Source organism: Molothrus ater, chromosome 3 (genome assembly GCF_012460135.2).
Source record: "Molothrus ater isolate BHLD 08-10-18 breed brown headed cowbird chromosome 3, BPBGC_Mater_1.1, whole genome shotgun sequence".
In the NCBI taxonomy this organism is placed as follows: domain Eukaryota; kingdom Metazoa; phylum Chordata; class Aves; order Passeriformes; family Icteridae; genus Molothrus; species Molothrus ater.
Window position 1 is genome coordinate 98,134,256 of NC_050480.2, and position 14,581 is coordinate 98,148,836.

General features: G+C 40.3%; 1 protein-coding gene across 1 annotated transcript in view; it reads left to right on the top strand.

Annotated features, from left to right (window-relative positions):
• The window catches only part of EYS (eyes shut homolog), a 797,164-nt gene that overhangs the window by 65,829 nt on the left and 716,754 nt on the right, over nucleotides 1-14,581 (top strand). The window contains exon 6 of the mRNA XM_054514337.1: nucleotides 591-750. Coding sequence (XP_054370312.1) covers nucleotides 591-750 — 160 coding nt within the window. The remainder of the gene's footprint in view (nucleotides 1-590; nucleotides 751-14,581) is intronic.

Genomic DNA, 14,581 nt, shown 5'->3' on the forward strand with positions numbered 1-14,581 from the left:
ATTATATTTGATCAGAGCACTTGTATGACTTTCACAGGACTCTTTTGAGAAGCTAATATAAGCTTCAGATCTCCCCCTTTCCTCTGAATAAGCAATTTTAGTTTATTTTATTTAACAGGTAGAGTGTGCATGTATAAAAGAAATCCTGTAGTATGTTTTCTGATTACTGGTCTGTGACAATATTTGTCTTGCAAGCTTTGTTATCATTCACTATCCAATTTCTCCCTCATGTCTATACCTCTAAAATCCTTTTTGGACATTCAGTTCTTCTGTTCCTGATGGTATTTTTATCCCTTACAGACAGTAATTATCTCACCATTTCCCCCAACTCATGCATCCTTTTTTTCCCCCAGTTTTTCAACAGACATGGTAGATGAGTTTTGCCTCTCTTAACTGTTTTATCATCCGCAAGTACAGGCATGAGGAATAGTCTCAGCTGGGTTCTACCACACTGCATTCTACCACACTTTTACTCAGTAGTAAAATGCAAGACCCAAAGAAAATTCTACGAACGTTCACTTTGCATTTTCATTTTGGGTTTTCTGTGTTTGTTTTTTTTTGTTTGTTTGTTATGTGTTTGTTATGTCTAGTGCCTCTGTGCACCTGGATGGACAGGAGAATTTTGCCAATTTGCTGAAAATGCATGTTTAATTTACCCAAATAATTGTTCTGATGGAGCAACTTGCATTGATGTGAGTCAACTGAGAGAACAACCTTTGTTTCAGTGTTTGTGTCCTCGTGATTTTACAGGTAAGGCATATACAAATTATGTAGATACAAATAATTTGGTTTCATTTCCTTTTAAATACTCAAATGTATGTATGCTGTATTTAAAAAAAAAAAGGATAAAGAAGTAAAGAAGTATTTGGAGAGTAATCACACCTCTCTGCATTTTCTGCCCTCTGCTGCGATGCCTATAAAATCTGAATGGAATTTACAGGTTACTTTTGAATCTCCCAATTAAGGTTGCAATAATAATATTCTTAGAATAAGCTTTAGCTTCAGTTTAAGAGACCAAATGTATGTCTACATATAAAAGTTTTGCATGTGAGGTACATGTCTGATGTCTAATTATAGTTCCTGGATATCTAATTAATGAGAGAAATGGGATTCAGGAAGTTTGTTATTTTTTATCAGTCTGTATTTATTCAGATAACTTTATTCAGCTTTTGAGAGCTGAATTCCACCTTCTATTTAAATACCTTAGTGAACCACCGGTGATTTATGAAATTTAATTTGGTGTGGGATTAACTAATTCATTTTACTTAACTAAAGGCTAGTCTTCGAGGTTCTCTGTATTGTCAGTAAGTCAGTTTTTTAGAGGGGATTATAACCACTGTGTCAGATATTTGTTAGTGATTGACACAATTTCTTCAGCAGTATTTCTCTTTTAATTAGATACAAGAGAAGCCAAAAAAGTAGCTTATATTAAACACACTGGTGTTTTGTTTTTTTTAAGTGGCAAAGAAAATAATTTCTGATTTTTTTCCTCCAGCCTTATCCTTTAAAAAGAAGCTCATTGAAGTTGGATTCTAAAATCCTTCATTAATCTTTGTCTAGAGAAGGAACTGAAAGAAAAGATTCAGATGTGATTCACTGTAGGTTTAGGTAATATTATGGAGAGAGACATTAACAACATTTACATCACTTTAAAGATAAGTGCCAGAAATATTAAGAGAACTTTAAAAATAACAATATGAAATATAGGAACAATGTTTATTACCTAAAGAATGAAAATTAATCTAAAGAACTGATGTCAATACACAGAGAAAACAGACTTTAAATCTACTACCATTAAAAAAGAAATAACAGTTGAATAACCCAGAGTTTATTTATCAACGTTTCTTTTCACTTCTCCATTATTCCCTTTAGGGTTTTAGTTTTTCAATCTATGCTTGACTTTTTAAAATTGGTGTGATGCCTATAATTATGAATTTGTGAATAAAAGTAATGTTTCACCACGATACTTCAAATCTTTTGAGATTTTTAAAGTTTCTAGTGTACAATATGATCATGAAACAAAAGTTCAACAGGTTACAATAAATGCCAATAAATATATGCAATTCATAGAATTAAACATTGACAAACGCTGAGTCATGGCTGAATTCAAGTGGAAACAACTTTGTTGTTCGAGGATATTCTATGAGGCCAAGATTCTATTTTTGTAAATTGTTATTGGTAAGGGGTTCTATATATTGCAATTGATTTTTTTTTCCACTTTTTCTGCTTTTTCATAGCCAGTTACTTCTTCAATCTTGATCCATAAAAAAAATTAATTTATACCTGTTTATTGTTTCATTTATGTATTTAGAAAGAGAAGGGAAATGTGGTAGCAATTTTGGTACATCTACTTGACTCTGAATTAAATAAGTTTCTGCAACCAGAAAAGTTATTGTAGTTTCACATCTATTGGTTCTTAATTGTGTTTTTAAATTATAAACACTACAGCTTCAGCTTTTGCATTAACATTCTAATCATATTTGGAACAAACATCTTAGGGAACACAAAATATGACATGATGTAACATTCTCAGCTGTGAAAAGTAGAATTTTGATTTAAAAAGTAATAAACCCACTTCAGTTTGGTTCCATACTCTTTAAAAAAACCTTGTAGAAACTTGATGTATAAACATGAAATTTTAAACTATAGATTTTATTTCTGTTTATATTTTAAAAGATTGAGTCATTTACTCAGAAAATAAATGTTAAGTTTAAATGCTCATAGAATAAAAGGTTATAATATATAGTTATTTTTGTTGAATAGGTGTCTTTACTTTGGTGTTTTCAATTTGCTTCTACTGTTAGTTTATTATTTTCATTTTATTTTTTCTCTTCTCTGAAAGTGGATAAAAACCTTTGACTCTACAACAGTGCTTGTAAGTAATATGTCTTAGGGCATTGAAACAATCCATATCAGCAATTTCTCAGGTCCTGCACAGTAGACTAATTGTCCTTGAATAAAATTCCTCTAATTTATTGCTCTTTCCTTGTGAGTAGAGCAATCATATTGGCAGGAATTGATTTGGCATGTTAGACACTTCATTTTCACTTCACATAAAAGTCCTTTAATTTAAATAATCTTACTACTGCTAAAATAATCTGAATCCCAAGAAAACTCGCCAACCAGAGTTTAAAGTACTACTTCAATTGCATACTTTTTCCTTATCTTAAAACTTTTTATAACACTCATTAAGATTGTTCCTAGATTTATCCACAATTTTTTTTTTCTCTTCCATTGTTTTATTGAGACAGATCTTCTAATTTCTACAGGTATATGGGAAATATATATAAGCATGCTTTGATGAAGATTGCCCTATTGAACTGTGTTGGATACTTGAAACAATATTCTGTAGAAGATATCTCTGGTGCCAGAATAACTCATGTCCCAGAGAACGAGCTATGGGATATAAAAGTTCCTACGTCTTTCAAAGCCTTGATAAGGCAACATTTATTTTAATCCTTCTCTCTGGCCAAATGCACCTTTTTAAATTTTTTTGTTCTCAAGTATACAGTGCTGACATATTTTAACCCTGGTGGGCAGTAAAGTATCGTACATCTGGTTGTTCACTCTTCCCCAGTGAGGTGTCGGAAAGAATCAGAAGCACAAAAGTAAGAAAAGTTGAGATAAAGATAAATCGTTAGGTCAAGCAGAAGCTGTTCTCATAGGGGAAGCAAAATAAGGAATTCATTCAATACTTACTGCTAGCAGGCAAGAGTTCTGCCATTTCTAGAATATTTGGGGAAGATCTCTATTTCATGTCAAAGTACAGTGGTAATCTCCTATGTCTTAAAACTCAAATAGATAAAAAGAGTAGTACTTTTTTCCCACAGCTCTAATCCCTATAGTAAAGGTGAGCAAATAAAGGAATTTTTGAATCATCATGGGAGGTAGCTATATCACAGGAGCATACTGGAATTACACATCAGTATCTGTCTCAGCAACAAATGCTGCCACTTTAAGCTTTGTTCATTGCACTTTATATGTTATTGTGATTGTCACTTCTGAAAGAGAAATGGTTAGGGCACATAGATCCCAAACATCAATGACCATGTAGTGAAATAATGGAATAAAAGAAGTCACTTGTTAAGGAGTGTGATAGGAATTCACTCAGAATACTTACATTCATAGTTGAATAAAAAGGGAACAGCTTGTTGCTTTTCAAAAGACAGTTTTTTATTAAAGAAGAAATTTCAGAGATAACTGACAGAAAGCAATATGAACAACCAAAGTACTTCTCATTCTAATCCTCTTCAGCAGATGCCCAGAAACCTTACCTGCTTTTTAAAATGCCTTTTAGGAGGTGTGTCCATATAGCATTAGTTAGGGTGAAAGGAATATTATTTTAGCTTGTCTGTTCCTTCAAATTTGCTCGCAATGCAGGTCTCTCCCAAAGCCAATAAAAGTCCAAGAAAAAACATGAGTTACACTGACTGTATACATCAGAAGGATAACATGTACTGAATTGGAAGGGACCCACAAAGATCACCATGCCCAAGTCCTGGCTCTGCACAGGACCACACCAAAATCACACCACATGCCTGAGAACATTTTAGAAATACTTCTTGAGTGCTGTCAGGCTTGGCACTGTAACCAGTTCCCTGAAGAGCATGTTGAACTGCCCAGCCACCCTTTGGGGGAAGAACCTTCTCCTGATATTCAATCTAAACCTTCCTCAACTCTACTTCATGTCATTTGCTTGAGTCCTGTCACTGGTCACCACAGAGAAGAAATTGGTACCTGCCCTTGTCTTCCCTGTGTGAGGATGCTGCAAATCACATGGAGGTCTCCCCTCAGTGTCTCCTGAACAGACCAAGTGATTTCAGCTCCTTTTCATAGGGTTTCCCTTCTAAGTCCTTTCACATTATTGTGGCCCTTCTTTGGATGCTCTCCAATAGCTTTGTATCCATCTCATATTGTGGCACCCAAAGCAAAAACTGCACCCAGGACTCAAGGTGATGCCTCACCGGAAAGTGTGTTATAAGGACACTGATCTGTACTAAGAACTCTCACCTAAGATGATAGCAAGATGAATTAAATGAAAACACAACAGTTTCAGTCCATCCAGGGCATACAACAGTACTAATTGTAATGAAAGGATAGTGAAGTAAACAATGAAAAAATAAAAAGGACACATTATCCATACTGGCATAATATTTAAAATGAAGCAGATAAACTCCTGGACAATAAATGAGGGCTAGGGCTAATGTCTGATGTTGTAGCACACTTGTAATTACTCCAAGCAGACTCTGATCTACAGTAGTTCAAGTCAACACTTTTTTCTCAGGTCCTAATTTCCACACAAAATACTAAAGCTATTGAAATTTTGTGCTGGAAATACTTCTAATATTTTGGCATGCAGCAATCGCATGAAAAGCCAAAAGACTATAAAAACACTCTACATAAAAATTCAAGGAGAAATGTAATATCAGTATTTAAGTTCTGCCTGCTTTTAAAATGGAACAAAATGTTCCCAGTGCAGGCAGATATTTATGAGTATGTTTATATTTCCTAATAGTTCAGTTTCTGGATTAATTTGCTGTGCACAGTATATTTTGCCCATTTGAGTAAGTAGGAATTTTAATGGAATTTTTGTTCATTAAGAATAGCTATGGTTAACTTAAAGATGCTGTTGTATTTTTAAGAAACATGGCTGTATCAAGGTCTGGATTTCTAAGCATATAATTAGTAAAGTTCTCAACTAAAAGACATGCTTTAAAATACACCCTTAAATTTGGCATATGGAATTTTTCAGAGAGCTACATCTGTTCATGAACTCCAAAAATTACTTTCACCCATCTTTATCAACCTTGTATTTTTTAAGAGAAGTACAAGCTGACTTGTACTTGACTTTCTGGGACTATTAGCCCAGAACTCAAACTAAAGAAGAAATTTACACAACTGACTGAATATTTTAAAAGTAGCAAAGTTTCGGGGACATAGCAGGAGTGTTTCCTGTTCACAATGTATTCCTGTGAAAGTCTGACCTCAAGTCCAGGTGCACGTTACACAGCCTACCATTTTATTCTCCTGCTTCCCCGTTCCTACCAACCTACCATGCCTCATTTTTCTAAGGCATACAACTCAAAGATTTACCTGTCAAGGAGTTAGAACTGTGCTGATTTCCTTTAGTTTGTCTGGCTCTTCTGGGTTTACAGCTATTGATGTCTATATTTTCCCTTTTTTATTCATTCAGAGTAAAAATTTAAAGGCTGTTTTTTTGTTTTTTTATTTTTCTTTGTGGATAGTTTGTAAGTCTCTTATTGAGAACATCACTGCATAATTCATTCATATTCCCAAATATATAAATCTGCCGTTACTGACAAGGGAAACTGTAGCTTTCCCCAAACATTCAGAGAGGTAGCTGGATAGATATGAACATTGAAATAGCTATATATCACCCTGGAAAAACCATCACATCATCAATAGGAAACATGAGTGATGTAGGCCTTTTATGCAAAATCAGAAAAAAAGTCTTCTGAACAAGTTGAAGTGCTTAAAAAAGCTGATTTACTATAATAACCATAGAGACATTATTTTCTGCTTCTCAGCTGAACCTGTGTTTACTCAGCCAAGTATACAATTTCAGATATTGCCAAGGTACAAAAACTGTCAACAGCATTACAAATCACCTATCACACTAATGGGTTTAAAACATGACAAGGCAGGCAGTGTGATGCCGAATTTTGCCCCAAAAGGCGAGAAATTACTGCTTAAAAGACTCAGTCAAATAAGCAGGAGGTATTTTATTACGACGTCGGAGAAATCCTAAAATGGGATTTCTGAATCTTTACAGCAAAAGCGTACCTTTTTATACAGTTTTAGGTTTGGGATTACATCATATTCATGCATATACATATGGGGAGTGGTGTAGGCGGAGCGTGGGCGGGGACTTCTCTTTTGAGGATCTTCTCAGGGGTCGTTCCGGTCGGCCTTCATCATCTTCGAGGAGTCTTCCTCTTTAAACTTTTGAACCTCTCCCCAAATTTGGTCAATTCCCGGTGTAGTTGGCTTAGTCTCCAGGCCTTGGCAAGGGTCTCAGGGTCAATTTGACATGTTGGCCCTAAACGTGCTTTACCCAGCAGTTGTTCTTGACTCTGAAATGCACTGAACTTATCACTGTCTGTCCTTATCTCTTCCCTGTCATTATGTTCCATACCTTACCCAATTTATTGCTCTATGTGATTTCCTAACATTGAATATTTCCCATAACTGCTTTATATTCTATGCTTTAACCCATCATCTCTTGAAAGTAACTGTTTTAGGGGCTTCATTTCCCTCCTTTTCTTATAACTTACGAATTCTTTCGTCAAGTTCTAATCCTTCGGGGCGTTGATACGCCCGCACCATCGCCCAAATCATTTGGATCTTACTCATCAAGGATTTCAGCCTCCACCACAAGCATAGGTTCATAAAAGTCAGTATAAGCATTGCTATAGTTAAAATTAGTATCGGGTGTATCAGGTAATGAAAGACCTGTGTTGCTGTTGGGGAAAATCCTGTGAAAACGTCCCACCAGTGATGTTGGCCTACTTGTTCTACTTCAGTCAGGATGTTTTTTATTCTTTCTGAGTTGTGCTCCACCTGTAGGACCATGCGCTTAACTGTTTGGTTCACTTTTTGCACCAGTCTTCTTACTTCTGGATGCACGAGCATCGCCTTAAGAACCTCGACATCTATACCTATCTGTAATTTTGGCAACTCATGATACAGGTCGTAGTCTGCATTAATTAGCTGCTGGGTGGTTACAGGAGCGGTATAGTTAAAATCACAACCTATAATCTTGGTAAAATTACATACACAAAAGTTAGTATTGTTAGTTTCCTCTTGGCAACTATCTACAGTTATGTTACTGCAAGCTGTTCTGACGCAGGCGCATCCATTCCCTACATAATAAACCTGCGACCGTACTCTATTGTGTGGAAGCATTTCAAAAGTGCATACACTATTTTCAGCATCTAAGCATAAATCTTCTGTTTCTACTATAGCATTTTCACATATGTATCCTAGTTGCCCCCTAGGAATACATGCTTCTGTACTAACAGACTGCCACTTATCTTTGGCGTCATCATAACTCGCCCAAACATTATGATCTACTGGCCTAACAAGGACATTCTGATGTATGGTCCCTAAGGTAAGGATAGGGAAAATTGCCCTTTCCTCTGCAGCACTGATGGTAAGAACATAGGCTTCAATGTGCTCATGCTGTGGTACATAAGTAAAGTTTACTAATTGCCACCAGGCTTGATGGTCCCTTTCAAATTGTGTAGTATGACTATCCTTCAGTATCGTTTCTCTTATTTCCTGGGACAGCGTTCCTGACGTTCCTTCTCTTATTATCCCTGCTGCCACTGCTAATGTCTCCTGTATAGCCGGCAATTCTAGCAAAATCTTCAGCAGTGTGATTTGCTACCAGGGTTAGTAACCTAACTACCAGTGATTGTGTTTCTGCCAATGTAAGCATGGATGAACTCAGGGGCACTTTAAGTTTTCCTAAGTTGGTGGTGACAGTACTCAATTTGTTAACCAATACTTCTTGATCTATGGTATTCAGTATTCTAAATCTAGTGCCGACCTATCCACTTATATCCCTTTGCGCCCGCCTGTGATAAGACCTAGTAGCTAGCCATGCCTCCCATCTTTTAAGGCTTTGTTGTATGAACGGTTGACAGTCTTTTTGCAGATGGGTAATGTTGGTCTGAATATTCATTTGCACCTTTTTCAGAGAGTATGTGGGGTCTAGCAGCAGTTTCAGTTCATTTGACCTCCTTACTACCTGGGGCCCGATAAAGGTTAAGTTATGCACCTTTCTACATTCAATTGGTGGAGTAATTTCTTGGGGCAAGTCTAAATTTGGATATAAGGAGATCACGTCTTCCGGTAATGCCACTTCGTATCTGGTAACACGTCTGGGGAAACTAGTACCCTGTTCCAGCGTTTTCGACTCCCTTTCACATGCGAACGTCATCGACTGATCTAATCTAAATGCCATCTCACACTGTGCTTTCCCTTCCTCGGGACCGCTAGATGCTACAATCTTTCCCACAGGAAAGAGGAGAGGGTGAGGGTCAAAGGTTATATTTTGAGGATGTAGTTCCCCAAGTGAATCTTCTCTATAAATTACCGAGTTTCGGGGTTGTGATCCAGGTGGGTCTTCCCTGAAGTCACTCCACAGACATGAAATTGGGCCCTTTTGCTGGATCCAAACTGTGGGCTTGCCCATTTTCACTGGACTAAAGGTAATCAGATTATGTTTAAAAGTTGGCATCAAGGGTTGGATTGTTAATACCAGCCGCCTTGTTTTTCCTTCTACTGGGTCAAGTTCCCGGCACCCAATTTGGATTTGATCTCCCTTCTGTGCCACTAGGTATGTCCGCTTATCCCATTCCTCTTTTGGGTATGGCTGATTGTTACGCAAGGCATAAACCTCGAAATAGGGCCCCTTCATCCCTGACTCCGGGTGAATACACTGGTGTGCATTGGACCATGGGTCTATTGGGGCAGAGTTTCGAGGAAAAACTACATTCTGCCCGAATTGTATGGATGTTAGAAAAATAACTATCATAAGTATGGTTTCCCCCATTGATCTTCCTACCATTTGTATTTAATGTCAGTTTGTGCTGGATTCTCTCGTGATCCTGAGGGGTTAGCTGATTCAGAAGGCTCCACATCCAAGGCAGGTCTTATCCATTTAGCTGGGATCCAAAGAGAACTTGGCTGGCATTCATATGGAACCCCAAGGGTCTGATGATCAGGATAGTAGGGGTCTGGAGTGGAATCCGGGTCACGGTGTTTACTCCTCTTGTTTACTCCCCGGTGCTTTCTTGACCCGTGAGTAATGGATCCACGTAGGTCGCTCCTTGATTCGAACCGCGGTGAAGGTGGTCAGCAGCACTTGGAAAGGTCCTTCCCACTTTTCTTGTAGGGGTTTTCCTAAAAGATTCTTAACATACACCTAATCACCGGGATTAAAAGGATGCAACTTACAGTTAGGTTGTTTAGGTTGGTGGTCAATCACCACCGCAGCATTCTTGTCAAATTGCTTCTCCACCATAATCACATAGTCATAAATATACTGATTACTTATTTGATCTACAGCGTCCCCATTTACAGTTTGCATAGCATAAGGTCTGCCGTACAGAATTTCAAATGGGCTTAGCCTTTCTTTCGATCTTGGCTTGACCCTCAGTCTAAGCAGAGCAATAGGCAAAGCTTGATACCAATGCAAATTAGTCTCCTGGCATATTTTGGCAATCTGCTGCTTAATAAGATGGTTCATCTTTTCCACCTGGCCGCTGGCCTGTGGGCGATAGGGCGTGTGTAATTGCCATTTGATTTGTAGTGCTTTGCTTATTGCCCTTACCACTTTTGCACAGAAATGTGTACCCCTATCCGAAGAAATGCTCTTCGGTACCCCAAACCGTGGAATGATTTCATTCAACAGTACTTTGGTCACTTCTCTTTCCTTATTTGTTCTGCAAGGGAATGCTTCAGGCCACCCAGAAAATGTATCAGTTAATACCAGCAAATATCGAAACCCTCCTTTTCTTGGGAGCTCAGAAAAATCAATTTGCCACACTTCACCTGGGAATTTACCTCGATTTATGGCCCCTGGATGTATCTTAGTTCCTGTATTCGGGTTGTTCTTCAGGCACCTCTCACACTGGGATGTGACATGTTTTACAGTGGTGAACAATTTTGGTCCTGCTATCCGAGCCTGCAAATACTGGTATAGCGGGTCCAAACTCCAATGGGCTTTCTCGTGTTCTGCTTTCACAAACTGCCACATCGTATTCCCTGGTATTATTAACTGTCCCGTTTCCAATTGACCCCAACCATTCTCTAACATTTTACCTTTATTTCTCTGAATCTACCTGTGATCTGACTCCTGATATTCTGGCCGAAAATTTGTGTCTAACTCACCTGGTACTAGAGCTGCTACTTTTATTTCTTTAGTTCTTGCAGCAGCTAATTTAGCCTCTGCGTCTGCTCTTCTATTCCCTATCTCCGGGATAGTGTCCCCCTTTAAATGTCCCTTACAATGCATTATGGCCACCTGTGCTGGGAGCTGGACTGCTTCCAGCGGTCGCAGGACCTCTTTTGCGTGTTTGACTGTTTTTCCTTGAGCAGTTAACAGTCCCCTTTCTTTCCAGATGGCCCCATGAGCATGTACGACGGAAAAGGCATACTTAGAGTCTGTCCATATGTTGATCCGCATGTTCTCCGCCAACTCCAGGGCTCGAATCAGAGCTATCAGTTCTGCCTTCTGGGCTGAAGTCCCTGCGGGTAAAGGGTTCGACTCAATTACCTCTTCTGCGGTGGTAATTGCATAGCCGGCCATTCTCAGTCCCTGCCTCACGAAGCTGCTTCCATCCGTGAACCAGTCGTCCGCGTCTTCGAATGGTTCTTCTTTGAGGTCCGGGCGGCTGGAGTAGACGGCCTCAATTGTTTCCAGGCAGTCGTGCTCGATCGGCTCTGCTGGGGCTCTCCCTTCTAGGAATAAAGCTGGGTTCACAATGTTAGTGACCTGAATAGTCACGTCATCTGACTCAGCCAAAATGGCCTGGTATTTTAAAAATCTGGAAGGTGACAGCCAGTGGTTACCTTTCTGCTCCAACACAGCTGAGACGGTGTGAGACACCAGCACCGTTACCTTTTGGCCGAGCGTGAGTTTCCTGGCCTCTTCGATATTAATGATTACTGCGGCCACCGCTCTCAGGCAGCCAGGCCATCCCTTGCTTACTTCATCCAACTGTTTGGAGAAGTAGGCCACAGCTCTCTTACGTGGTCCTAACTGCTGTGCCAGGACTCCTAGGGCCATCCCCTGTCGCTCGTGGGAGAACAGCCAGAATGGTTTTGATACATCTGGGAGACCTAAAGCTGGTGCTCTCATTAGCTCCTGTTTCAGCTTTTTGAAGGCCCCCTCTGCTTCGGGAGTCCAAACTAGGACACTCTTGGTCTCTTTCAACAAATCATACAGCGGTTTAGCGAGCATCCCGTACTGGTAGATCCATAGCCGACACCAACCTGTCATCCCCAGGAAGGCACGCAGTTCTCTCACCGTCTCTGGTTTAGGCATCTGGCAGATGGCCTCTTTTCTGGCTGCTCCCAGGGATCGCTGTCCTCTGGAGACTTCGTATCCCAGGTACACCACTTCTTTTTGCACCAGCTGCGCTTTCTGTTGGGAGACTCGATATCCACTTAAACCCAGAAAGTTTAACAGGGAAATAGTCCATGCAATGCACTCTTCTTCTGTCACTGTTGCTATTAGGAGGTCGTCTACGTACTGTAGGAGAGTGCCATCTCCCAGCGGCCTTTCCCACTGCTCTAACTCTTTGGCTAACTGATTCCCGAAAATCGTGGGGGAGTTACACCATCCTTGGGGCAATACTGTCCACGTAAGTTGGGTCTTTCTTCCTCTATCCACAAATTCCCACTCAAAGGCAAAAATCTTTTGACTCTCAGGAGCTAAAGGAAGGCAGAAGAATGCGTCTTTCAAATCCAATACGGTGAACCATGTCAAACTATCTTTCAGTTTAGTTAAAAGCGTGTATAGGTTAGCAACTACCGGACGTAATGTCTTGGTTATCTCATTTACTGCTCTCAAGTCTTGGACTAATCTATAAGTTCCATTAGGTTTCTTTACTGGCAGAATTGGGGTGTTAAAATCTGATTCACATTCTATCAATAATCCTAATTCTAAGAACCTTTTAATTATGGGCTCGATTCCCTTTCTATCCTCTAACCTCAGTGGGTATTGTTTCCTAACCACCGGCCTTGCTCCAGGTATAAGTTCAATAATGATAGGTGTTGCTTGTTTTGATTTCCCAGGTGTATCAGTAGCCCATACTAGTGGGTATACTTCACTTAGGATTCGCCTGATGTTGTAATTCTCAGGCTTGGGTTCCACACAGCTGATTGTCAGGCTTAGAGCTGTGATCAGCTGTTCCTCATTTACTTGGAATTCCAATTTGTCTTTGTTGAACTTTATTATGGCTCTCAAATTCTCCAATAGGTCTCTCCCCAATAAGGGCTTTGGCGAATTTGGTAAATACAGGAACTGATGAATTCCCATTTGTTTCCCAATTTTGTATTTGATGGGTTTCAAAAAGTAAGCTTTTTCTGGTTGGCCTGTTGCTCCCACAACTTGCACAAATTCATCACTTTTAGGTACCAATTCCTGATTTAGAACCGAAAAGGTTGCTCCTGTATCAATCAAAAAGTCTAATTCTTTTTCACTTTCCCCTAGCTCTATTTTAACCAGTGGGTCTGCTAGGGAACGGCCCACCGGTCCCCCTCAGTCGTTATCTTGTTGTGTGGCCGTAGTAGTGCCCAATAGTCTCTCCCTTAACTGGGGGCATTCCTGCTTCCAGTGTCCCATTTTCAGGCAGTACGCACACTGGTTTGGCCCCACTCTAGTTGGGTGGGGTTGGAGTCTCCCCCCCCCTTCTTGCCGGATTGCCTCTACTTCTTCCCCTGGTTCCAGGTCCCGAGTAACCTGTATTCTGAGCTGCCACGGCTACAGCCACCACTCGAGCTATCCTCCTGTCCTCCTTTTTCTTCTCCTCAATTTCCCTATTATTATACACCTTCCATGCTTCATTTAGCAGTGTCTCCAGGTTTTTTTATTTGCTGGATGCTCAAGCTTTTGCAATTTCTTCCTGATGTCTGGATTACTTTGTCCCATCATTAATCCTAACAGGTGTTGTTTCCCTTCTTCCGTCGCTGGGTCCAGGGGTGTGTATTGTCTCATGGCTGCCCTAAGTCTATCCAAGAACTCTGATGGGGTCTCATCCTTTCCCTGCCTGATGTCATATAGCATTGACTAATTGATAGCCTTGGGGATCGCGTTACGCAAGCCCATTGCTATCAATAGCAATAGTGCAGTTGCTCCCTGCCTCGCTCTCGCATGTCTCATTACTGTTCTCGAGATACGGTGAAATCACCTCCCGGTGAGTTGCTTTCGTCCCCAGTCTTTGGTGTACTGGTTTCTATTTTACGAGCACTTCTATTCTTGGGTGTGCTACCGTCTCCATACAAGCTTAGTTCGGGGGGGGCTACGTGTCTCCCCTCGGCTCTCTGCTCCCGGCGGACTACCTTCTTCTCTCTCAATCTCTAATCTAGGTGGGCTTCCAGCATCTCTGTAGCTTCCCGACCCCTGCAGACTATCCAATCCCTGTGGGCTGCCTTCTCCCCTGTTATCTTCTGACCTTAACGGGCTAGCCTTCCCCCAACTCTTATCTAACTTATCAGGGCTGCACTCAAACTTAGATTTCCACCATCGTTCCAGTTCTTTTAATGGGGTCGGATCCTCTCGTTCCTCTCCTGGTTTGGGGAGGGGCCCTGGATGGTATTCCCACAGGCTTATTTCACTCTCTTTTCCACTGTCCCTCCTTGTTAGCTTAAGACATCGCTGCCCAATGCTACATGCATCGCAGCAACGTTCTTTAGGTTTTGAGCCTTTCTTATCCTTTTCCAGGGCTAGTACCAGAGGGTCTTGAGGGACTGCATTAATTCCACACTCTTTTTGCCACTCAGGTTTATTCCTCAGGGTGAAGAACATGTCTGCATACATCACTTCATC